Consider the following 26,142-nt stretch of genomic DNA (forward strand, 5'->3'; position numbering starts at 1 on the left):
ATTGTGATGGTTTTTTAACTCCGCTCTTAATTTACTTTTCATCTGGCCAATTGAATTATTAAAATATTTTGTGAAACATATGATCCGGGAAATGGAGTAAGAGTTCTACAACATAGTGAGAATCACATTTAAGTCCATGAGTATTTCGTTCATGGGATTAAGTGCAAATAAAGAGAGAAATATACTTTGTTGGGTGTAGAATTAGAGATTTCTAGGGTGACAGACTAAAAATCCCCAATTTGGTCTTAGTGTTTAAAAACTAAAGTGAGAATTAGCCTTCAGGGGAAGGGAAGTGGAAGCTCTAGAGAGGGAGCCAGTATCCTCTTAGCCTAGCCACGAATTTAGGGACCAAACCTAAGATTAGCTAATGATTTTCTATAACATTGAATTAGGGTAGAGAATTCAAATTGCTCATATTTTGCACATATAATATTTAATGTATCTCATTCATTTACATTATCTAATTCGCTATATAAGAATAGTAGTTTTTAACATCTAAAAATTCTCCAAACCAACTCATCCAAAAAGGGTTATCTTTAGAATTAATATTTACATTTAGTTATAGTTACTATCTTTACATTTAGCATTCACATTTAGGATTAGTTGCTAGATAAAACATCATTTTAATCGACAATCCAAACTAATGAATAATAGTAGTAGACTGAAATTTGACTAAGGACCTCTTTCCTCGCTTCCTCGTGGGATCGATATTCGGGGCTTAATCAGAAAGTCCTATATTACTTAAAACGATATGTGCCCTTGCGTAGTACCCATAGTGTGTGAACTATTTGTTATATTTCATAATATTTCAATTTTGTATATTAGCTGCTAAATATAAATTGGTTCAAGTTTTGGCCGTTTTTTGAAAGCTAAATTACTGCGTAATTATAGGTCGGGTTAAGTTTTTTGGCATCGTCTCGGGGGATTTCAACTGACATAAAACACGCAGAAAAACGACACATGCTTGGGGCGCACGAGCCTTCCGACCAAAGCACATCGATGATGGTCAAGGAGTACTCTTCCATCCCTGGGGCTTAGGGGAATTAGTGACCGACCTTTTTTTGTAAATCAACAATTACAAGAATTTGATGACGCTACTAGAAGATTTAAATTCTAGCAACGATGTCAAAAACTTGACTGCGACTTTATATATATATGGTTGATTTAATAAAGATGTATATATATAATATTCAATAATGTTAAAGTCGAATTTGTCAACACATCTTCTCTTATACCTCTTCCTTGAGTGAAGAGAGAGAGCATGTTTTTAAGTTATACGATAATGATAATTTAATCATTTGGTAAATAACTTTTTCAACCATATCCTTGATCATTGTGTTTTTTAATGAGTTTGTGGTCTTTAATGACCTCAAAATTCAATGATTTTATGTGCGTTAGATTTCCCTTGTCGAGACGCTCAATTTGAATATAAATCAGGTAAATTTGGAGTTCATTTGACCATTAAGCTATTGATTCTAATTCTCCAAAAGTGTTCTAATGGTTTAATACAGGCTTGATTGGTCTTAGATTGAATCAATTTCAGTCTCATCCGGTGTGTCTAATCGAGACAGTTAGTCTGATTATAAACTTGCTGAAATTGTCCCTTTACATCAATTTGAATTTGAATCTGAAACATTTCTTCATAAAAATATCTCGAGATTCGAGCTAGATGAAAAAATTTATTCATAACACATCATTATTCATAATTTTGGGGGTTGAGCTCGACTTAAATGTAAAATATCATGACTGAGACTAATTTTAATATATAAACGTTATTTTAAAATCCAAAAATTAATACATTCTGGCAAGCGTAAGAAAACTTAAGAGTTAACTTTTGCATGTATCTATGTATTAACTTCAATAAGGTAAATTTACAAAAACTCACTCACTTGCTTAACTTTAAAAGCTCGCTCACTTGCTTTGATAAGTGAGTTTTAAAATTCAAATTATCAAACTTCAAAATCTTCTAATCAGAATGCCGTCAATATGTCAGCCAACTAATCTGATCTTCTTCTACGCAACGGCTGGTGTCAACGATACTAGTAATTTTATTAACATCCAAATACAATTTACAAGTCCAAATCACTTTGTTCGATCCTCCTCTTCGCCAGAACTGGAGGCGACGGGACTAATATCATAAATATATCATATTAAGAAATTCCAAATGAACTGCACAACATAAATGTTTTAAATGTTCAAATCTCTTATTATGATGAGGTTGATATAATATTTGAAATAGAGGCGTTTTTTCTTCAAAATTAAATTTTAAAGTATATTTGAATAAATTCAAATGATCTAAATTATAAACCTGATCATTTATAAGCAATATTTTGCTGATCAGGTTCAATATGACTTAATGTGTCAATTCTGAACCCATCCTTTGTAAACAGAGTAGATTTAACAATGCTCAAGCTCAATCATATGTTACTATTAGGCATGATTCTTCACAAGCAAGTTGTGAAATCATCAGGGTTCAAATGAATTAAGAGAAAAAATTCTCTAATGATTGGCGAGTTCATAAGTTTCAACAAATATCTAAAGAAGTCCAACAACTTAAATTCATGAATATGGTCCTCTTTAAGCAAAAATAGAACTTCCAATGCTAAGATTCGATCATTTATTGATCTTCAGACCAATTCTTTACAAACAGTATGTAAAGTTCATGGGGTTCAAATCAAACAATCAAATCGTCGATGATTGTTGTTTTGACTGGATTTTCTAACCGTAAATGTCAACTTTTAGAATAATTTTCAATTTTAAGATTTTAAAACAACAAATCAAAGCACTAAAATTAAAATCAATCATTGGGCTTCAAACAAAACAATTAGAACATTTAAGTCAAAATCAATAATTTAAGAACTAAAGCAAATCTCATCTACCATCCACAATAGTTTAATAGGGCGACAAACATTTTAACAATTTTTAACTCGTAAAAAAAATGAATGTCACACTGAGTGTATCATTGTATTTACCCTCAAACTGATCTCATGATAGTGAAGGCATTATTCAAGTCCTCTGTCCACATGATTTGACCCAAATTATAAAAAAAAATAATTGTTACATTGGATTCATATAACCGGGTGTATGCTATCAAATGACATCATTATAGTACAGTCATGATTGCAATCATATGTTTTCTGGCGACTTTCTAACATTCAATTCATTAACTTAAAATGGTACATTTGATCTATAAAAAGGTTTATGTCAGCCAATGTTGACTTAGATTGCCCCATTAAATAAACTTACAACCCATATTGACGAGGGGTACTGGGACGATGTAGCATATGGTTGTTGATAATAATCATTCAGTCAGGTTAGGTCGACTGCCTCCTCTGACTAAGTAGATCAGGGATTACAACATCCCGAGATGATTAAACAATGAGATCCTGCTCGAGTTCATCATCATTTTCCTAACTATTCTCTTAAATCCCAAAATGATACAATTTTATAATCTAAATTTATATATGTGCTTTTACTATACGTTGAATATTCAATGTTTAATAACTAAGCTTAATGGAAAGTGTTTTCTTATTATTGAGAGGAGTAATTAACCACAAAAACTGTGTCTATGGGAAATCTTGAACCCAAGATTAAAAAGTTATCGTTAAGTAAGGGTGAAATCTATGGGCAGTGTCATATCTGTGTTCCAACCTGTTTTGCAAAAAATTTAACTGGAAATACTAAATAAAAAGCTTTTAACATTAATGAGAGTAAGGGGTGTGAATTTTTAGAGCCCGCAAGTACAAATGTCGAAATAAAGATTCCCAATAAAGGAAAAAAGAGCCCAATTATTTGTTATCCACTTGCTTCACACTTATTCAACTATGGAGGAAATCTCTAATGAAAATATTGATTAAATGATGATGTGACTAGGCAAACAACTAGACATGCGAAAAGTTTGAGCATAATGATCCCATGTTCATGTCATGTAGAGAAATATTCCTATAGAAATAGAAGATTAATTTTAAGCAAATTTTGATTCTCATCTCATGAAATCTTGCTTATTTCCATGATAACAGAGCTCTCTTAGGTGTTGTTCAGTTGACTGAATTTGTGCCACATTGTAATTATTTTGCAGAGATTTAAGAAAATTATGTACTTGTTATGATGAATTACAATTATAATATACCATATGAATTAATTTGAAATTTACACTGTAGTTCATTTTTGTCTGACTTTAGAAATCATCTAATTTGGCTAAATTTGAATTACACCGTTCCTGTAGACTGGTTTCGGCAAGCAACTCCCGCCCGTCGCCGCCTGCTGCGTCTTCGATGCCTATTCGTTGCTCACATGTTGTCTGTTGCCACCGCCCTCCGTCGATCACATTGTTTTCAATCTATTTAATGCTAAACAATAAAAACATAATGTGTTACATATATTTTACAACGAACCAAACAACTCAAAAGTATTTCAAATACAATGTAATCATATCAATCTATAAATTATTTACATTGCATTTCATTTCAACAAATCAAATCACCCTTACACTTCCTTCTATATTTCTTTCATTTGTCTAGCTCTATTCCTCGATGTTATCATTTATTAACCAAATTATATTTAATTGCTTTATTATTAGCAAATGTTATACATGATATTTAATTAAATAACAATATTAGAAGATAATTGCAAAATAGACAAACTAAAATCAACCATCAATAAAATCAATTTATCGAGCAGGCAATGCAATCAAATGCTTATTTTTTTTAAATATTAGAAAAATAATATAGGAAGGAAGAATAAAATTAGTAAATTATATAATTTAAACAAAAGAAATCATTAAATTTTACTAATATACACACATAAATACAATTATACATATCACTTTATTTTAATATTTATATTTAAAGACTAAATGATTTTTGAGAGCTTTCGATTCTCCTTCTGGACCTGCTCTTCGCTGTTGAGCTTGTCGGTCGAGAGCTTCGATTTACCCAGGCGTCAAAGATCTTTACGTCTACCATGGCAAGGTTTTCGGCTTTGGCTATCCTCTGCTGTTCTGTTATGTTCTTAGGCGTCGTCCGGTGCAAGACCGTGAAGAGAGATGGTACAGATCTACTCGAAATCTCAATCGCATTACCTAATATTTTCAGTATTTTGATAATGGATCTTGAAGTTTGGATATCGGTGGCCTTGTCCGCATAAAGGCGTGTTAGGGATTTCAGTTCCTGAGCTGGAAGTGGTGGGTTTACTGTCTTCTGTCTGGTTTTGGTCGGTGGGCGGTGGACGTTTAGGCTTATCTGCATGTGCTGATAATTTTGTTGCGGAGGGTTATGGTAATCGGAAAATTTTAGGTCTTGTAAAACAATCGCAAGTTTGGCTTGGAAAAAAAAATTCTTGAATTTGTTTATAGGCCCTTTAAGGCTCATTTGGTTGCTTCAAGTTAGAAAGTATGTTTTTAATAACGATAAAGTTTATCAGATTCATCATTGGTTGGAAATATTCATGTATTAATATTGATTTTAAACTACCTGAATCTTCTCAAGGCACCCTCAAGTGTAATATTTTTGTTTTCAGAGTTGAAATGAGTGAAAGCAAAAGAAGTATTTTTAAAAAAAACATATTTCAATTAAAAACTGGGTAGTTCATATAAATTTAACTTGTTCGCTGGAATTTGGAATTCTTTTTCTTTATAAGATTTAGGATTCACTTTCTTATTTATATATGTCCCTGTTTCCTTATCCTAAAATTTAAGAATTTTTTATTGATTGTTTATTTTTCTTATTTACATCACCCTAAGTCTATTTTGACTCCCATTGAAGCAGTGAATAGAGAACTCAAATTTATTCCATGATACTTAAAATACCATCCATTTCTCATCTTCCTTCATGATTTCCTCTATCATCTATAAATCATTTTTTCTTTGGATAAACCAACTATCTGATGATCCTGTTAGGAGAGTAGATCTTTTAGATTTCACTTATTTTAAGAAAGATAAAGGTAGACATAAAAAAACTTGGGCAAATTGTATAAGAAATGATATTAATCTTTTAGAATTAAATGAAAATATGACGCTCAATAGAAGTCATTGGAGAAAAAGGGTTCATGCAGCCGACCCCAATTAGTGGGATAAAAACTTCTTGTTGTTCTTGTGGATATTTCATAAAATCCTACCATTTGCGTGTTTGTTGTGATATTGACAAGGAAAGATCAAAGAACGGCTTATCAAAGCTACTTCCACTCAATGTGTCCTAAAGGCAACCCTTGGGAAACCTTCTTGTGCATCATTCCCTAGTTTATTTCTAAAAAATTTCTCAAAACTTATTTTATGGAGTTCATCTCAGAAAACTATATTGGGATCCCTTTGGCCCATTTCATGAAACCTCATGTCTATCTCGACAAGCTTGTTTTCCTCATTTGCAATACTTTTAAAATCTTTGAATCTCTTACAAAACACCCCTTCGATTAGTTCCAACACCATTTATAGCAAAATTAGGCTTTATTCAACGTATCCTACCTGCGTACATGTAAAGTACAATCAATGCGGCACAATGTTGTCCACACCGAGCAATAAACTTGTAACCTTGCATTTAATGCCACAATAAGGCACCCCACCTTCCCCTGCCCTGAATTTCAAAATTGTCATTCCTTCATATGCAAAAGGATGTTGAACCACTTTCTACCTCATTAATGTTTTGTTATCATCTTTTTACTCTTGTCATTATTCTCTACTGGCCGACCATCATAAAAAGCTTTTCAATCTATGCGTTATGTTCAACCATAAAAGCTCTATCATTGGGTCACCAAACACTACTAATCTTGGCCTATCTACTCACCTGAAAATAGTTCTTCAAGCTGTCACTGCCACCAAGGATTCTCTCTTATCTTTCATCAACGACATTTACTTAGATTTGACTACGAGGTTGTTGATTCCATAAAAAATGTTACTTTTAAAGCTTACAACATCTCATTTCAACCTTCTAGAAAAGACTTAAGTGCCACCATTTTATCTCATTTGATGTAATTATATAAAAGTTATACTTTTTTTTTTCTCGGATTTAAACTCTCCTTGTTGTAGCTCTATTTTTCTCTTTTGATCCTCTTTTGGTGCTTTTGGAAAATTTTTGCAAACACTATGAAAGCTATAGGTTATATTCAACTTATTGACATAACGTGTGTTTTGTTTTTGCTCATCTTGACAGTGAACATATGTATATGGACCAAACCTCTATAAATGTTTGTCTATTCCTTGTATGTTATTTTTCCTCTACTCCTTTTGAACTTTTGAATATTTGCCTTTCTTTTGATTGTCTCACAAAACAAGTTTTTACAGTTTTCACCTATTCCACCGATAATAGCTTAACACTTTCTTATGTACGTCTGGCTGGCCATTGAGAAATCCTAGGCCTTTTTTAGCTATTACCAGTGTGCTATGATTCGAGGCAGAAATCGGCTCGATTTTTCAGAAAAATTTGGGCAAATACAAATTTTCTTTCTCAATCACCAAATCCAAGCAATATAATACAAATACATAAAGATAAACATCCATTATTCAAAAGATTGGAAATCTCTCCCAAACCCTAAACTTAAGACTTACAAATCAATCTCATGCATAACCCTAAACTTAGATATAGCAAGCCTATTTATATCCAACAACAATAATAATAAAAGACCAAATTACCCTTAGGTGTACAAAAGACAAATTTGCCCTTTGGTTAGGCGCCCACGTAATAATCCTTCATCGAAATGACACCTTGTCCTCAAGGTGAGAAAAAGTGAGTGTTCCTCCTCCTCCCTCATAGCCGTCACTATTTCTTTATGCTCTGTGTCCTCGTCATCCACAATAAGGACTTATATTTTTTGATTCCTGGGATAAACTTCTCATCACACTAAAAACATAACCCATTGGTTCATTTCTCATGAATCTCTGTCTCTGTAAGACGCTTGAGTGTTGCTTCTGACCGTGGTCTATTATTTGTGTCCCATGCATCCTTTCTCTCAACTTTCGCTGTTTGAGCTTTTGCTATCGTCGTGGTTGTAGCAGTTTGGTACAACGTTCCATTGGTATTGCTCTTGCTGGTCTTTTTCACCTGATTCCTGTCTTGTATCATTTGTGCTAGCTCCATCGTGTCCCTCAATCCCTGCAGTCTCAATAGTCGGAGCGATGCGATATATTGGACATTAGGCCCTCCATAAAATTTTCCTCAAATCCTGTTTCAGAAATTCCCTCAAGTCATTTCAACAATAGTTCAAATCTCTCACTGCGTTCCATGACAATCCCTCCTGAGTCTAGGTATAAAATTACTCGTGTAGATCTCCTTCCCAAATTGCTCAGAAGTGTTCCATCAAACAATCATTGATATCTTATTATGTATGGATCGGGTATCTAGCATTCTTCCACTGAAACCAGACCAGAGTTTTCCCTTCCAAACATAACCCTACCGCCATGAGTTTTTCCTCCCCATCCAGCCCATTCACCGTGAAATATCGCTTCGCTCGATACACCCACCTTTGTGCGTCTTCTCTCTTGAAGATTGGAATCTTCAACTTCTTAACTCTAACGTCTCCACCCCAACTTTTTCTTCCTCCGTTGTTTCCCGCATATATCAAGGGTAAAACTCCCTCCTTCAATCGTAGCCATATCCCCTCCTTGCTTCTCTAATTTCTTTTCCACTCTCTTCCATACCTCTTGCATAATCTGATCTCTATGTTTTGGCCCAACTACCTCCCTTAATAATTTATAATCCACCCCTAATCGAAGCTCTGAGAGGGGGTTTGTGATGGTGGATCTTTTCCTCCTCATGTTCCTTACATTTGAACTCATTTCTTTTCAATTCGGGCAAATACCCTTGAGTCGGGTTTGCAAACTAAATCGCTGGGAGCGTCTTGCATTGTATCTCAACAAGTCTTTTTATCATCTCTCGAATTTCCCCCATGCTCTCGAATCAATCCTCCATTCGATTCTCCATGAAAGAAAACCTATCATCTATGGCGACGAACCTTTCTACCATCCCAAATTTGATTTATCTTATCTCTCCATATAATTTCTTCTCCAAATCATCTATTTTCTTAGCTGTCATTCTTCTCAGACATTTTTTTATCACCAAATGACGAAAGCACCTGTACGATTTCCGACGAGGCAAACGACTGAAAATTCTAGAATTTCAGAGTTGGCATTGTAGAAAATGATGGGGTGCGGTCACTCCGTGTTGCTTACCATCTACGAGAATCGGGACTTTATGCGAAGACGAGTGAATAGACAAAAGATGAAGTTTCAGATCTTTGTACGCTGCTTCACAGTTGCTACCTTCCCGGATAGCTTCAATTACGATAGTATCGTGTAAACGGTGTGAGAGGATGAGAAAATTGAGAGTTTCGGGTCTCTGTATGTTGCTTACCAATCCCTGCCTTCCCGACTAGCTCTAATTGCGATCGTAATGCGTAGCCGGCGCGACTATGTCATGCATACGACCACAATCCCACTAGTCCCTGTAAGCTGCGATCCCGCACCCGCGTCCTTGTAGCAGCTCAATCCGAACTTCCTGCACGAAGATCCTTCCTTCGAGAGCCACAATCCGAGCAGATAACCTAATTTTCCTTTCTGATTCTCAAAACGATGCTCTGATACCAATTTGTTATGGTTCGAGGCATAAATCGGCTCAATTTTCCAGAAAATTAGGACATATATAAATTTTCTTTCTCCATCATAAAATCAAAGCAATACAACACAAATCACTTATAATTCTATAGGGAAGCGATCTCTCTCAATTCCTTTAATTCGAGAGGTAGAAGATCTCTCCCAAACCCTAAACCTAAGACTCACACTCAATCTCATGTATAACCGTAAACCTAGACATAATAAGCTATTTATATCCAAGAATAATAATAATAAAAGACTAAATTGCACTTAGACATACACAAGACAAATTTGACCTCAGGCTAGGCGCTATCGTAACAAAGTGTTACAGTAGCTTTAGACGAGCCACTAAGAAGCAATTGATAGCCTCTTTACCTATTTCAACACACAAACATTGATCCAAAGGTGGTTCAAAAAACTACATGGCTCATCTTTTCTAAAAAACACCCATAATGACCTGGTAAATTATGATCAGGCCCTCGAAGAGTTCTAAATTTAAAATTATTGAGATCTGTTCTAGTTTGGTATCACATAACATAGACTCTAGCTTATTGAAGGAAGGGGAAATTATTTCATAACTAAGATTGAATGTTAGCTCTAATTCAGCTCACAATTTGGAGCCCGGCCAACATCAATAATCCACCAATAGTCAATAAACTACAAATATAAAGATGGATATTAATTAGGAGAGATTCAAAAAAAGGTTGAAAATTAGTCGGACATGTTCTCAACCTTTGTAGTAGATGATTCCTCAATAGCACACAATTCCATCTTGTATTGCATAACCACATTCCCACAATGACCGTTGTGGTAAGGGAATTGTAGTCCTTGAAGGTGACGTTGATGATAATTAAGAAGCATTTCATGATGAAGAGGAATATATGTTGGGTTTTTTTCTCAAAATAATTGATTTCTTTTGAAGATTATTGTTAAGTTGGGGTTACTAACATTTGACAGAAATTGAAAGCAAGAATTTGAATGATTGGATTCAATGGTTAGATATATACTTAATGTTTCGTTTTTGTGATTATGCACAGATGATTGCCTTCATCTTTTTGAAGCTTTTTGCTTTGGTTTTGATGTGGTGGAATGCGGTGCTTCAAAATCATGACACACCAAAAATGATGTGACCAATATTCAAGTTCTTTTTGAAGTCTCAGTTCCACTCCAATGGCCACGAATAAAAGAAGTGGATTTAATTGCAGTGATTAAGATAGGACTCTGGTAGTTGTGCATGAGTATACAACAAAATACTAGAAGCAAACAATTGCTCTGGATATTTTTTTGGAGGAGACCTCAAAAATCATAAAATACATAGGGTGATTCCCCAAGTTGCTCTAACGAGGATTAGTATTATTCCCAATTTTTAATCATAAAGACAAGCTTCAAGGTGATTGGCCTTGAAGCAAGAAGTAAGTCCAGCACTTGAGGGCTAAAAAAGAATAACTTCGTGGAAAATAAAAATGAAATAGGCGAAGAAAAATATGATGATAAGCCAAAAGCTAAAAGAATAATGAAAAATGCCTTTCTGTTTGCATTGCCATTTCTAAGGGCATATCAATATTAAACAGTAAAAAATTGACGGAGAGTTGAGACTGAACACGAGTGGAAACGTGATGATGATCTATATTATTGTACAGGAGAATGAAAGAATAGACGGAGCGCGAAAATTGAGTTCATGAATCACTTTTTTAGTTAGCAATAAGTAACTAGAGGCTTGCAGATGGCACAAATGTCTTATCGATGGCACAAATGTCTTATCGATAGGCACTTGATTTGCAAATACACATAATGGCTTTCGATTTGTAAATGCACTTAATTTTTTTTTTATATATGCAATTCTTTTTATAATTTTTGGATTTAAGTCTAGGTGTGGTTAATATGAAAAAGTGTCATATGAGCACATGTTACAGGAGAATAAAATGTAGGCCTATGATATTTTTTACAAATTGCAATCCGGTCTGTTATAGTTATACAAGTTTTTTTTTTAATGGTATATATTGCTTCAACTGTAGATGATGAAGCGTCATTGATGGCCAAGTTGGGATGAACTAACATACAATGGTTAGATGAGTGTATCTCTAAACTAGAAAGAATTGCTACGAAAATAGTTATATGAGAGGAATGTTGTAGTACATGTTGAAGAAGAGGCAGCGAAAAGTAGGTTTAGGCACATACATTGAAGGGTGGAAGCACAAATAAAATATTTATACGAAAGGATTAATGAATGGAGAAAGTAGTTTCATTACATCGAGTCCCAAGTAATTGGGACTCAACTAATGATGCTGCTGATGATGAAATATTTTCAATGTTTTTAGGAAATGTATCAACATTATCTTCATTTACACAATGAAAATTAATAGGCCATCAACTGTATAGCGGTTATTAAACCCTGTAGTTAATGCTCTAGTCGGGGTTTACCTACTATAATAATTGATTAATTAAATTTTTATATAGGAGTAACCAAATCGAAGTAGATAACTATACATTTGATATAGAAAAAAATACTTAGAAAATTATTATTCTTATCGAAGTTGACACACCTACAATTTCTTCACTATTATTAACCTATTGTCATACATTGACAAAAATGAAAAGTAATAGTCTAATTTTTGTCATTAAGCTGTTTTCATATTGTAGATTAACTTCAGTGACCTTGATATATGTATATATATATATAGAGAGAGAGAGAGAGAGAGATAATGTGTGTTTGTGTGTGTATATTCCAAAAAGTTATCCTTAAAAATAATAGGTCTCCTTCATGAGAGAGTTATTTTAATATTTGATTTTCTTTTATGTATGTGTCTTTATGTATGTATGACTGATTATAACGCAACAACAAATGCACATATTTGCACTCATGTATGTGGGTATTAAAGATGGAATATTTAATAGAACTTTATTGCTTTTTAAAATATATTGTTGGTTTCAGTTAAAGCATTGAATGAAATAAAGGCTTCACTTGGGTGGAGGGTTGTATATGCGTGGGTTGGAGATGATCCATGTGGAGATGGTGACTTGCCCCCATGGTCTGGAGTAACATGTTCCCAACAAGGAGATTACAGAGTTGTTACAGAATTGTAAGGATACAGTCTCTTCTAGTACATACTTTTGCATCTTTGCTTCACCAAAGAAACTTAAGTTTTGAGTTATTTTCTTTTTTATTTATGTATGATTATATAATTCAGAATAACATCTAGATTTAATATGTTTTCCTTGAGCAATATTCAAGGTTTTTTTTTTCTTAATGCAAACTGATGAGCAAATTGCTTTTCCTAACTTTGGGAAAATGATAACCTGAATATTAATTTGCATTGCTACTTCAATTTTAGGTAACATTCTGTTAGACCGGTGCCTAAGGGCAATTTAATGTTTTATTAATTATTATTATGGGGCTATTATCGTTAGGGTTAGGTTATATTATGTGATTATTGTCTTGAATCTTAGGGTTAAGCTTTGGGAGAGATCACCCACCTCTCGAATTATAGGCATCAGGGTTATGATTTGGGAGAAATTGCCTACCTCTTGAATTGTAGGTGCTCATCGTTTATGTATTCAGAGTTGTTTTGCTTTGATTTGGTATCTACGGAATAAAATCTTTTATTTTTGCCCTAATTTCTATGTAAATTTGTCCCTTTTCCTATCAAATTTATATAAGAGCAATCGATTTCTGGAAGATCATTAACGTGATCACGACATACATGTAAAGAAGCCTTCGTCTCTGTCCTTCCGATATCGATTGGATCGCAATTTTTTGCAAGCAATGTCGGATCGCGACATCATGATAGTCGGGATCGCAATTGAGTAGTAGAAGATTGTGATTCCTTTGTTCCTTCGCCAACTGGATTGCGACTCCTTTATTTTGGGAAGCCAACGAGATATCAATGTACAGAGATGGTCATAATTTGACCGAAGGGAAGCAAAGATGGGAGCACAGCTTATAGGGAGGACAAAAGGTTCATGGGTTGTGATGCAATTACGGTTTTTATGGGATCATGAGTATAGAAGCACGCATCCTTGGCCTAACATTGTGATTCGAGCTTGCTAGGAATCTAACCATGTGATCTTGGCGTATAGGAGTTCTGCCTTTTTGATTGAAAATCTTCAAGGCAGTGATGACAACCAAAAAACTAGACGCCATAGAGGAGAAATTAGAGAAAGAGACGAGTCAAATCAAATCTGAAACGAAGAAGTGTTTCTAGTCCGTGAAATGGAGATCCACAATCCTGAAAGAAATGATGAAGAAGAACTTGGAGTTTCACATCAAGTCGCCTCCACTCGTTGCAGGATCGAGCGATGGCATCGAGAACGAACTTGAGTAGCACCAATCTAAAGGATTTTTGCGACATCAAGGCAGCGCCGTTGCCTTAGGCGGATCTGAAGCCACAGGATTGAGCAAACTATTAAGGGGTGAATTCGAGCAACAACACTTGGAATGAATAGTGTGGCATCTGAATGGCTGAAACGAACGAATTTAGACGAGATTGAGCGGAGTCAGAAGCAGATTCAAGTGGCAACATCTAGAGGGATGATGCGACACAAGGGGGTTTAGAAATAGTGGCAGTAGATTGAACGAGAGAATTTGCGATTTGGGGCTGGAGAATATTGATTCAAAGAATTTCGACATGGAACATGGAACCCTAGTAGACGGCTGTATTCAATTGTGCTAGTGCCTTTTCCTATGACAACCTTCCAAGCGGAAGGCTATTCAGGAGTATTGATGGGAGCAGGATAGGTGGAGAAGAGCATGAGAGTCTGTAAGTGATAGATTTTAACACTGCAGAATATTAAGGAGGGAGACAAGATGGCGTTGCTTCACGGTTTGTGCAAGCTAGACCTTGGTGTCGGTAGATCCATCGAATGTGGCAAGGATGTTGGAGTAGCCACTACCTAAGATTGTCCAGGGTTGAGTTGGAATTTAGAGACTTATATGATACTACCGGAAATTAGTGAAGGGTTGCAATTATATTGTGTGGCTATTGACGAAGAAATTGAAGAATGACAATTTTAAATGGGGGAACGCGGCGACCCAAACTTTTGAAAAGTTAACGATGACCATGAGGAGTGTACCGATGCTGACGTCAGCTGATTTCTACCAACATTTCATTGTAAAAACGGATGCTTCGGGCTATGGATTAGGTACAATCCTCATGCAGTGTTAAAGATAACCAACATGTTTTTGAGTATTCATGCTCAAGCATTTATATAATGATTTAATGCAGAATAAAACTATATTATTCATTAAATTGTTGTAAGCTTAATGTGTTATTTAACTGTTTCTTTCTTACAAAATTCTATTAGATTGATATGATTGATAAGGAGTTTGTTTATAAGGAGTAGACAAAGTGTTGGAAATGAGCAACAAACTATTTAGTTTCTATACTTAGTCACTTTTATTTTTATCACTATGTCAACTTGGATGATCTTAAGTATCTTGTTAGATGATGCTTATTATACTTTGTGGATTAGTGACCCTTTTATAGTTGGATATTATTGTAGATTATTGTTACCGTTAGATTTTTATGTTACGATCATCTAATCGTATGTTCCCGCTTTAGTTAACACCAAGTTTTCGCTTCCCGAACTTGATCACTATTGGCATTGAATTTTCATACATGAAGGCATTTATGTCTCTCTTTCTCTCTCCTTCAAAAAAAAAAAAAAGAAAAAAAAAAAGAAAAAAAAAAAACACTACTGAGCTTCTTAAAGAAACTGAACTTCCTGTTTGTGAACCTATTGATTCTCTCTTGAAAACTCTACAACCATTTATGAATGATGAAAGCTACGAAGATTTTTTCTTACTGTCAGCATCTATTTCTTAAACTATCCATCTTTTTGCTCTTAGTTTGATACATCCTTTGTAGTAGGTGGAGTCGTCAACATATTCTAAATCCAAAGAATATATGCTAGAAAAATATCTTAAGAATTTTAGTATTTATTAAGAAATCTCCGGTGAATGGTCTAGTTTATCAATAACATGACTTTGAGGATTGAAGCTTTTTCTGATGCAGGTTATGTTGAATTTATTAAGGATTGAAAATTTACACCAACATACTGTGTATTAGTGGGTGAAAATGTCATATCCTAAAAATAGTAAGAATCAAACAATTGTAGCTTGAATAATAGTTGGAGCTAAATACAGTCATGATGTTTATCAAAACTCTTATAAAGGAAATTGGATTTCCTATCACACAACTATTGATCCTTAATTGTGATAGTCTGAAAACTATCTACATTATAAGAAATCATATCCTGAATAAAAGAAACAAAAATATTAAGTTAGTCTTATCAAAGAAAACCGTCACTTCTGTCTTCATTTACAAAAGTTCCTAGAGATCTTTATTTTTTTCATTTTTTTAACAAGCTGGAAATGCATGTCCCAATTTGAGTCAACGTGATTGTAGTAAAATAATTAAATTGAAAATTGAGCTTATGAAAGCACTTGATTAATGATATGCGGTTTGAAATCGTCAGAATTGGGGATGTTTTTCTTTTTATTTCTTTTCTTTTTGTACCCATCTTCTATTTTTATATATAGGTACCTGCTATCAATTAGAATTATAGAAAAACTGTATCTTCTAATATGTATCTTTGTGATCAAAGATAAGCAATCTTCTTTTGGGATATAGATCCCATTATATCTCCGAAGTGATGGATATGCCGTCTTTTATAATATTTGGTTTTGGTCATTGAACAACATGATTTGCAGGCTTATATTTGAATGACTATTTTAACTCCATTAAACTGAGCTAGAATTGATATTTTCATAGTATAGTTTTATTCTATTATTGAATCATTTTTTATCCTGATAGAAGTTAATTTGCAGGGAAGTATATGCAGTATCTATTGTCGGGCCTTTTCCTACTGCTGTTACAAATTTACTTGATCTAACACGACTGTAAGATTTCGAACTTGGCTGTTTTTTTGTTCATGTTAAATTGGTAAATTATTGTGCTCTGTCAGGGTGTGCCGATATTTGAATCTCAATATAGCACTATTGTTATTTTGATAATGTTTCTTGTGATTTGAATGCTTATCTGGATTGTCCAATATGCTCTCTATACCATTTGCTAAAAATCGAGTGTTCGCCCAACCATGAAAGGAAATTGTTGCTTAAAAATTTTACTTGGAAGTGTAAAAATAGTTTATCAAAGCTTCATTATTTATTTTTTTTATGAAATATTACTCCATTATCATCTACTACCATCAAAGTTGCAAAAAATAAATATATTTTAGGAGTTCAGACATACACCTCACTTGCGTGACTATAGTTGACAAACTGAGCATTGTCTTAGCTTTTATTAACTAAAGAAGCTTGGGATGCTTTTTCGATAGGATGCAGTTATTTTAACTTAATCTGATTTATATATGATGAAAGAGTGATAATCAATATTCAACTTTTTAACTTGCAGGGATCTCCATAATAATAAGTTGACTGGGCCAATTCCTCCGCAAATAGGACGGCTGAAACACCTAAAGATACTGTATGCCTTCACTTCTTGCTTTCCGCTCAATGTCTCTTTCATGAAACCTTGTTTATGTCTATTTTTCTAACAGTTAATTTTTTAGGAAATTTTTTGAGTTTAGATGAGCTATTACTTTTTCTTGTGGTTTGAAGCCACATATATCTAATTTACATTGCCAATAGGCTTATAAATGTTGTATTTAAAAGTAAATTTCTTACAAATACTTCCATGTAAATCACACAAAAAAATAAATGATGCAATATGTTGTGATGTATGTAATGATAATCTTGAAATACTAATATATTTTCTAATGACTGTACAATAGTTAATTCTTATAGATGATGGTGATGAAACGAATGTAAGGTATTAACTGTCAATATTTTGAACAAATAGGCTGAATGCCTTTTTCTTTGTTTTCATTCTAATAAATAATAGTATGTAGAATTCATTTTAGGTACATAATATTCTGTATAAACTATTTTAGGTAACTTAATTAATAAATATTCCTAATCTAAATATTCAACTAAAAAGAAAGAATCTCTGCAAATATAATATTTCCTTCTTTGCAGTATTTCAAATAAGGATACTCTTTATTCTGTCTGATTTCATTTACTCCTGATTGATATTCCCCTCAAGTTGATGCTTGCTGATCAAGAACCATCAATTTGTTGACAAGAAACTGATAACGCTGTCGAGAAAGAGTCTTAGTAAATATATCAGCTATTTGTATTTGAATATCATAAGTGATATGAGAAAGAGATATAATACTATCCTCATATGCTTCTCGAATGGAATGACAATTCACTTCAATGTGTTTCGTGCGCTCATGAAAAATGAGATTAACAACGATCTGGATAGCACTCGTATTATCTGCATGAAGAGGAGTAGACTCAAGCTGAGGAAAACCAAGCTCAGCTAGCACACCCTGAAGTCAAATGATCTCGTAACAAGTAGAAGACATAGCGCGATATTCTGATTCAGTAGATGACTTCGACACTCAATCTTTTTTCTTGCTCTTCCAAGAGATTAAAGAGTCGCCGAGAAATGTGCACAATCCAGTAATAGATCGGCGTGTATCAAAACAACCAGCCCAATCAACATCATTATAGACTGTTAAGGTGATAGGAGACTTCACCGAAAAGAAAAAACCACGATGAGAATTAACTTTCAAATGTCGAACAATACGTCGAACTGCAACTAAATGAAGATGTGTAGGTGCTTGCTTAAATTGACTAACTTGTTGTACAACAAATACAATTTCAGGATGCGTAATAGTCAAATAATTGAGACTTCCAACAAGTTGTCGATTTAGAGATGGTTCAAATAAAAATTCATCATCTTTTTGTTGATATTTGACATTTACTTCCAAAAGAGTATCAGCAGAGCGACCATCTTGAAGACCAGCCAAAATAATGAGTCCCTTTGTATAGTTGTGCTGATGAACGAAAATACCAGCGGGAGAAGAGTGAACCTCAAGTCTTAATAAATAAGTTAATGATCCAAAATCTTTCATATGAAAAGAACCCTGAAGACGCTTATGTAGCTGAAACATCAATTGATTGTCAGATCCTGTGATGATAATATCATCAACATAGACTAATAACAAAACAATTCTCTTGTCAGTTTTGCAAAGGAATAACGATGAATCATACTGACTTTGAATAAAAGAGAAACTAAGAAGGGTATTGCGAAATTTTTCAAACCAAGCCCGTGGAGCCTGTTTTAAACCATATAGGAACCTTTTGAGCTTACAAACATCATGTGAAGGTGTAGAAAACAAGCCTGGAGGAGGAGTCATATAAACATCTTCTTTGAAATCTCCATGTAAGAATGCATTCTTAACATCCATCTGCTTTAAGTACCAGCTTTTAGATGCAATAATAGATAAAACCAGCCAGACAGTTGTCATTTTAGCCACAGGTGCAAATGTTTCTTCATAATCAATCCCATATTTTTGTCGATTGCCAAGAGCTACCAATCTTGTCTTATTTCTGTCAAGAGAGCCATCAGATCGGAGTTTAAGAAAGTAAACTCATTTACAACCAATGAGTTTAACATATGTAGGACATGAAACAATATCTCAAGTGTGATTGTCTTGAAGTGCCTGAAGTTCCTCTTGCATGGCTTTGACCCAGCAAGTCTGTTTAGCAGTCTGAAAGTAAGAGGTAGGAACAACAGGGTAAAATTAAATTGCAGAATACCCGTATCTATTTGGAGGACGGATACGCTGAGTGGATCGTTGAAGACTTATTGGAGCAATTTCTGGATCATGGTCGGGGAGAATTGAAGGTGAAGGGGGCATGCGTCGTGTGTAGACAATGTCCAACTTGAACCGTTTATCCGCAGAAGAATTATCCAATTGTGGAACTATAACTGTATCTGGTGTCGATACATGATGCTGAAAGTAATGTTCATGTTCAAAGAAAATCACATTCCGAGAAATAAGCCAACGACTATTAATCGAATCATAACACACAAAACCTTTATGATTAGGACTATACCCCATAAAGGCACATCGTACTGACTAAGCTGCCAACATATGACGTTCATTAGCAGGTAGGTGAACAAAACAAACACATTCGAAAGTATGTAGCATATGATAATTAGTATGTTTACCAAAAAATCGATAGTAGGGAGAATCATACTTCAATTGTTGAGATGATAAACGATTATTGAGATAAACTGCAGTAGATAAAGCTTCAGTCCAAAATTTAGTTGGAACAGAAGATTCTATCAGTAATGTGCGCACAATATCCAATAGATGTCGATTTTTTCATTCAGCAACTTCATTCTGCTGCGGGGTATAGGGACATGAACATTGTGAAACAATACTTTTATTATGGAAAAATGCTTGAAACTCATGAGATATGTATTCACCGCCATTATCAGATCGTAAGGTTTTTATGCAAGCGGAGAACTGAGTTTCAATATGTGCTAAAAATGTTTGAAATACAATAAATACTTCTGCTTTGGAACACAAAAAGTAGATCCAAGTAAATCGACTATAATCATCAATATATGTCACAAAATATCTATATTGAGTATGCGAAATAACTGACGTAATCCCCCAAACTTCACTATGAATAATGTCAAAACATTTATTGACATGATTGTCTGAAATAAGAAAAGATAATGCCTTACTTTTTCCAAGTTTACGAATAGAACAATCAACTACTAAACTCTTATATGTAGAATGAAAAACATCACTTTTAAGTAAATGTTTCAACACTATATCATTTGGATGATCTAGTCTTTTTTGCCAGATGCCCGCCTTATTCTCAACAACTGAAGAAACTAATGACATATTCTGAGGAACCGTGAATTATAATGGAAACAACCTGCCCACTTTAGGCCCCTTCGCTATCACTTTCCTCGACACTTGATCCTGCAAAATACAACCATCACGAGAAAAATGAACGTCACAGTTATTATCCACAATTTGACTAACATAGAGTAAATTAGTAGATAATTTAAGAGAAATCAAGATATGTCTGAATAAAGAGTTAATATCACAAACTGTATTAATTGAAATATTATTTCCATCAGTAATCTGAATATGTTGAGTATCAGTTTACGGCCGTTGGTTATGCAATAAATCAGCTATGTCAGTCATATGATTTGTGGCGCCTGAATCAACAAACCAAGGAGAAGGAACATAAGTAATAGTTTTACCTTTCCCTTGAAGGCCGAGAGCATAAAAGGTCGAGAGAATCATTTGTTGAACCATATTTGGTGTGACAACTGATTGATTATTTCCAACAATTGTGGATGTCGAACCAGGATTGTGAGTGTCGGATACCGTGACATGAGGTGCATGTGGTTTGCAGTTCTTGGGTCGTGTATGACACTCCGTAAGAATATGTCTCTTTTTCTTGCAATAATTACAACGCTTATTTTTACAATTTCGTGCAATATGACCAAATTTCTTGCAGCTGAAGCACTGTACTGGTCCCTTCCCTTTGTTCTGAGCAGCATATGTCATATTAATTATTTCTGATGATCCACCTGTTGTACTAATAGCAGCTTGTGTCGCCCATCAATATGACCCCAAAGCTCCTCTTTTAAAAATTATTATGAGCTGAAATCCCATGCGGCATAATTCTTTCCTGTAAATCTGATAACTAAGATTGTAGAAGACATTCTAAATAGAATTGTCGTTGATCTAAATCAACCAGAAATCAAAGAAAGCCAAGATATCAAAAAAAAAAAATCAAATTGTTGATCTGAATCAATGTGAAAAGGGCTAGGGCGGAAAAGACAGGTCGCGGCGGAAAATGGCTAGGGCGGAAAAGGGATCGTGGCGGAAACGGGATAGCGGAAACGATGGATGAGCAAACGGATCGCGATAAAGACGGCGAAAGACGGATCACGACAGAGAGGATCCGACTAGGCAGAGGAGCAACGCTTTTCCTTGGACTCCGACGAAGTTGGACAAAGATGTCGTAGAATTCAAACAAGGACAAGAACAAGCGCTCCCGGTGAGGAAGCGGACAAAGATGCCGGCGAAGATAACAAAAGCTAAGAATACCAAGGATTTAGATCGATTCAAGCTCTGATACCATGCCAATATTTTGAACAAATAGGTTGAATGTCTTTTCTTTTGCTTTCATTCCAATAAATAATAATCTGTACAATCTATTTTAGGTACATAATATTCTGTATAAACTATTTTTGGTAGCTTAATTAATACATATTCCTAATCTAAATATTTAGCTAAAAGGAAAGAATCTATGCAAATATAATATTTCTTTTTTTGTAGTATCGCGAATAAGGAAACTCTTTGTTGTGCCTGATTTCATTTACTCGTTTTTTGCAGTATTGCGAAGAAGGAAAATTTTGGAAATACTTTCATGTAAATCACACAAAAAAATAAATGATGCAATATGTTGTGATGTACATAATGATAATCTCGAAATACTAATATATTTTCTAATGACTGTACAATAGTTAATTCTTATAGATGATGGTGATGAAACTAATGTAAGGTATTAACTTCTACAAAATTTAATTTTTATAGCCTAAAAATCACCCAAATATGATGCACATATTATACTGATAAATGTCTTAGAAACCCAAAATGGCTTAAAGATGTCTCATGACAAATTATATAGCTTTAAATTCAATTAAGTATATGGGGTTTCAAATTTTATTTATTTTTTAAAGAACATTTAATTAATAAATCCTTAGTAATATTGACACAATTTAGCTTTCTCCTTGTGTCTTTTTAGTGAATTTTCAAGTCAAGAAATAAAGAAAAAAATCAATGTTAATTTGATTATTCATCATTGAGATATCCAATTTTTAGATAGTTCATCATGTGTTACATTATCATATTGCTTATCTTTAAATTAAGGCATGCTTTGTGCAATTTTACATTCAGGGATAGATTTAATATTTGTTAAAAGTTTATCTTCAAATATACTTTATTGTTCAATTTTGATCTTGGACTTATATTATAACTCACATTCAATATATTTAAGCCCACTTACGTGTTCTAAGCTTTACATTCAAATTTGATAAAATTATATGTAGAATCATATAACATTTGTATTTTTTTTTTTTTTTAATTCATCATCCAAAGAAAGAATACATATGCACTCAAGTTTATTCAATAAGATCAGATTTGGTCATATGTAATTCTTACGTTATTGCGTGCTTGGATGATTTTAGATGAGATGAAATGGTTTCTCTTTAGAATTATTAATCACAGGTTATGTAGTCCTGATATGAGAATAATTATAATATTTCTCAATATCTCAAGCCGTGTTTAAAACCTTTTGGAGTATTTTTGGTGAATTATAACTTAATTTATCCTCAGTTTTTTCCCAAATATCCTTAATGAAACAAAGGATGATAATATAAAAATTTAGAGGCAAACAATATTCGGCAATATGGGCTTTAAATCTTAGATGATATTTAAACGCACAAGTCACATTTTTTATAATTTTGTATTGATCATAATTTTACTCCTTAAATTTACTAAATGATTAATATAATTATTTAATTTTATGTTTCATACCTAATTATGAAGTTTTAATGATAACACTTCACCAATAATATTGAGAATAGACCATTAATTTTATTTTAGTAAATTTAACAATTTAGGAATCAAACATTTTGCAAGTGACGTGGGCGTACTTACTATGGGGGTCCTGAACCAGACCGCTGGGCCTTCTACAGCTGGAATTTTAGACCGACATGCTTCTCCCTTCCTCTTGACCTGATGTCCAACTCAAGCAAGCACCTCTAGGAGCCAGCGACCCTACTTCTGACGGGATTTGCCACTCAACTGATGTGGAGCCCAATCCTTTGTTACCCTAGGTCTATATATGTTGTTTTCGTCGTGTCTATGTCAGTTTTGTGTTTATTTCTGTCTAGGACAGCCGCCAGCTTTCTGTGTTTTCCCGCTAGGGCCATATCCAAAGGCGAGGAGGAGCTTTGTCTGTATCTCGTCTGAGGTGGTGACCGTCTCCCAAAGATCAATTTTTGATCCGTCTATATAATTTAATCCTATCGGGATATTTATCCTTGCTTTCCCTGCTCTTGCAACTTTTGTCTCCACCCTCACCGTATTCGCTTCCTTCACCGGAAAAAAAACCTCTTTCTAGTTTTTCGTGCAGCTCGCAGTCCCCTGCTGCCTCTGTTCCCCTCCCCTTTTATTCCCAACCATCCTTACAACCACCCCAGCCTACTGCCGCCCTTCCAAGACATCCTCACTTAGCATGTTGTCTAGCAGTTGAACAATCCTATTCCCCTACTCTCCTTGCTGCCACCACCTTCCTACCTCCCTTCTGGCTTCCCCGCCGCTGTCCACCCACATATCAACCTTTCCCTAGCTGCCGCTCGACCACCCAACCACCTATACCTTTCAAATTTCACCTTGTCGAACCGCAACCCTATTGGGGTATTTGTGTCTGTGTCGTTTTTTCTATTTCAAGTGTCTTTGATTGTAACCTTATTTGCTTTTAAGTAATAATATTCGCATTCCTATTATAGTTTGGGTTAACTTCGATATCAATTGATATTACAACTAGCCTAATTCTAGTCCTATCTTAGGTTTTATAGCATTTGCCATACCTCAATCCTACCTCCACCTCCGAAAAATATTGTCGTTCTCCATTTGGGTACCCTCTTTCACTCCCACCAATCCAAACCCTAATCATGCCACCAATGAGATACATGTCAAAACTTATCTGGGAAACAATACAATGAGATGTCCATCTACTTCAGCAGAGGCTTGCGTATGATGACAGGATCCAGGGAAAATTACCCTCGATTGTGATATAGAGAGTCGAAGAGGATAACAACACGAGAATTTGATTCCCTTCAATAGGGAGGACTTCAGTGATGAGGAGGACAGACCACGACGCTTCGAAATTCATTTTCAGAGGAGACCGTCACATTGAGATTTCAGGATGATAGTGAATTTACCGGAGTTTGAAGGAGGGATGGATCATGATGATTCTATCAAATGGTTACAGTCGATTTAGAGAATGTTCGAGTACAAAGCAGTGTCAAAAGATAGAAGGGTGAAGCTAGCGATGCTCCTTTGTGGTGTTAAAATTTGTTGAGATAAAGGAGAGAAATGACAAGATTATCAGATGGGAGAAGATAAGGAAGTAGATGCAGAGGAAATATTTACCTCCTCACAACCGTCAATATATATTTCTGAGGCTCTATCATCTACAGTAGAGAGACTTGTCAGTGGATGAGTTCGCAATATTGTTTGAGCAGCTTTAGATGAAATGCGAGTTGGTTGAGGCTGATGAACATAATATATCTAGATATTTGGGAGGATTGAAGCCAGCTATTAATAATATTGTTCAACTGCATATCTATTGGTCACTGGGAGATGCCTAAACCGTAGCATTGAAGGTAGAGAGACAATAGAAATCAGTCAAACAACCACCCACAGTTAGATACCTCAAGAGGAGTATGCCTCAGGAAGTGGAACAGACTAGTCAGGAGTAGGATAGAGTTAGTCTGAGTGAGAAACCGGAGAAGAGTAGCACACCCACTATAGTTCCCGTTAGAAAATGCTTCAGATTTCCTGAATTTAAGCACATCACTTTCAATTGCCTGACCAGCCGAGCGTTGTCCTTCATCGAACGGGTGTTGTGGAGAAAGTTAGCAATGAAGAGACAACTGAAGAAAAGGTATAGGAGTATCAACTTCCACTTTATGAGGGCTAGATACTTGTGATTCGGCGATCTTACAGATCGAGGCCACAAGGGTTCAACAACGATTTTGCCACAACATATTCTACACTTGTTGTATTGTGAAAGAAAAATCATGTAATCTCATCATCGAAGGAGGGAGCAGTAAGAATGTGGCGATAAATTGAGTCTCACGACTCAGAGGCATTTCCAGTCGTATTCTCTGGTGTGGTTGCAAAAGGAGAATACGATCAACATTAAGAGGTATCTCGTGGAGTTTGTGATTGGGAGCTAGCTGCAATATCAGGTATGATACGATTTGGTGCCAATGGATGCTTATCACCTTTTGTTGGAGAGACTGTGGTAGTTTGATTGTTGTACGCAACATGAAGGGTTCAGGAACACCTGATCCTTCAACAAAGATGGCAAGCACATAGTTTTTTTACCTAAAGCGGAGTTTGAGATGACGGGTGTCATTGCTAGCAGAGACGTGCTGCCCCCTTTCAGCCGCTTACACTGCAGCTTCTTTCTAGTCACAACCCTTGCTGCCCTCTCCAGACGCCTCCATCACAACTTCCTCTGCAGTCACAGTCTTCAATTTCCCATCCAAGTGCCTTCGCTGCAGTTTCCTGCAACTGCAACTTCCTACTGTCCTTCCACCACCGTCGTCGGACGCTTCTCGCCGCACTTTCTCCTGCCAGCTCATTCCAAGCAGGCCTCAACCCCCATTAGGCCATCCCAATGCCTCCCGCCATTGTCTCCTTCCTTCCAACAACTCACAGTCTTCCCTCACTGTTGACCTCAATTTTCGTGAGGTCTAGTATTTCTCGTGGGAGTTAGGATCTAGCCTTAGGGGTCTTCCTGTGACTATCTTAGAACCTTAGAAATGAGACCCGCCTCGTTTTAGTTCGACCCGCTTCCGTCCCCTTCTGGAGTTTCGCGT

The 26,142-nt window shown here is 35.1% G+C and overlaps 1 protein-coding gene across 2 annotated transcripts in view; it reads left to right on the plus strand.

The window, feature by feature from the left end:
• Positions 1–4,863: 4,863 nt before the first annotated feature.
• The window catches only part of LOC110031985 (probable leucine-rich repeat receptor-like protein kinase At1g35710), a 37,904-nt gene continuing 16,625 nt past the window's right edge, over positions 4,864–26,142 (plus strand). The window contains exons 1-4 of one of the 2 annotated variants that reach the window (XM_020735464.1): positions 4,864–5,047; positions 12,510–12,657; positions 16,404–16,475; positions 16,990–17,061. In XM_020735464.1, coding sequence (XP_020591123.1) covers positions 4,963–5,047; positions 12,510–12,657; positions 16,404–16,475; positions 16,990–17,061 — 377 coding nt within the window. In that variant the 5' untranslated portion in view covers positions 4,864–4,962. The remainder of the gene's footprint in view (positions 5,048–12,509; positions 12,658–16,403; positions 16,476–16,989; positions 17,062–26,142) is intronic. The other variant, XM_020735465.1, reaches the window with a different exon arrangement.

The sequence above is a fragment of the Phalaenopsis equestris genome, unplaced genomic scaffold (assembly GCF_001263595.1).
Source record: "Phalaenopsis equestris unplaced genomic scaffold, ASM126359v1 Scaffold000873, whole genome shotgun sequence".
NCBI classification, from domain to species: domain Eukaryota; kingdom Viridiplantae; phylum Streptophyta; class Magnoliopsida; order Asparagales; family Orchidaceae; genus Phalaenopsis; species Phalaenopsis equestris.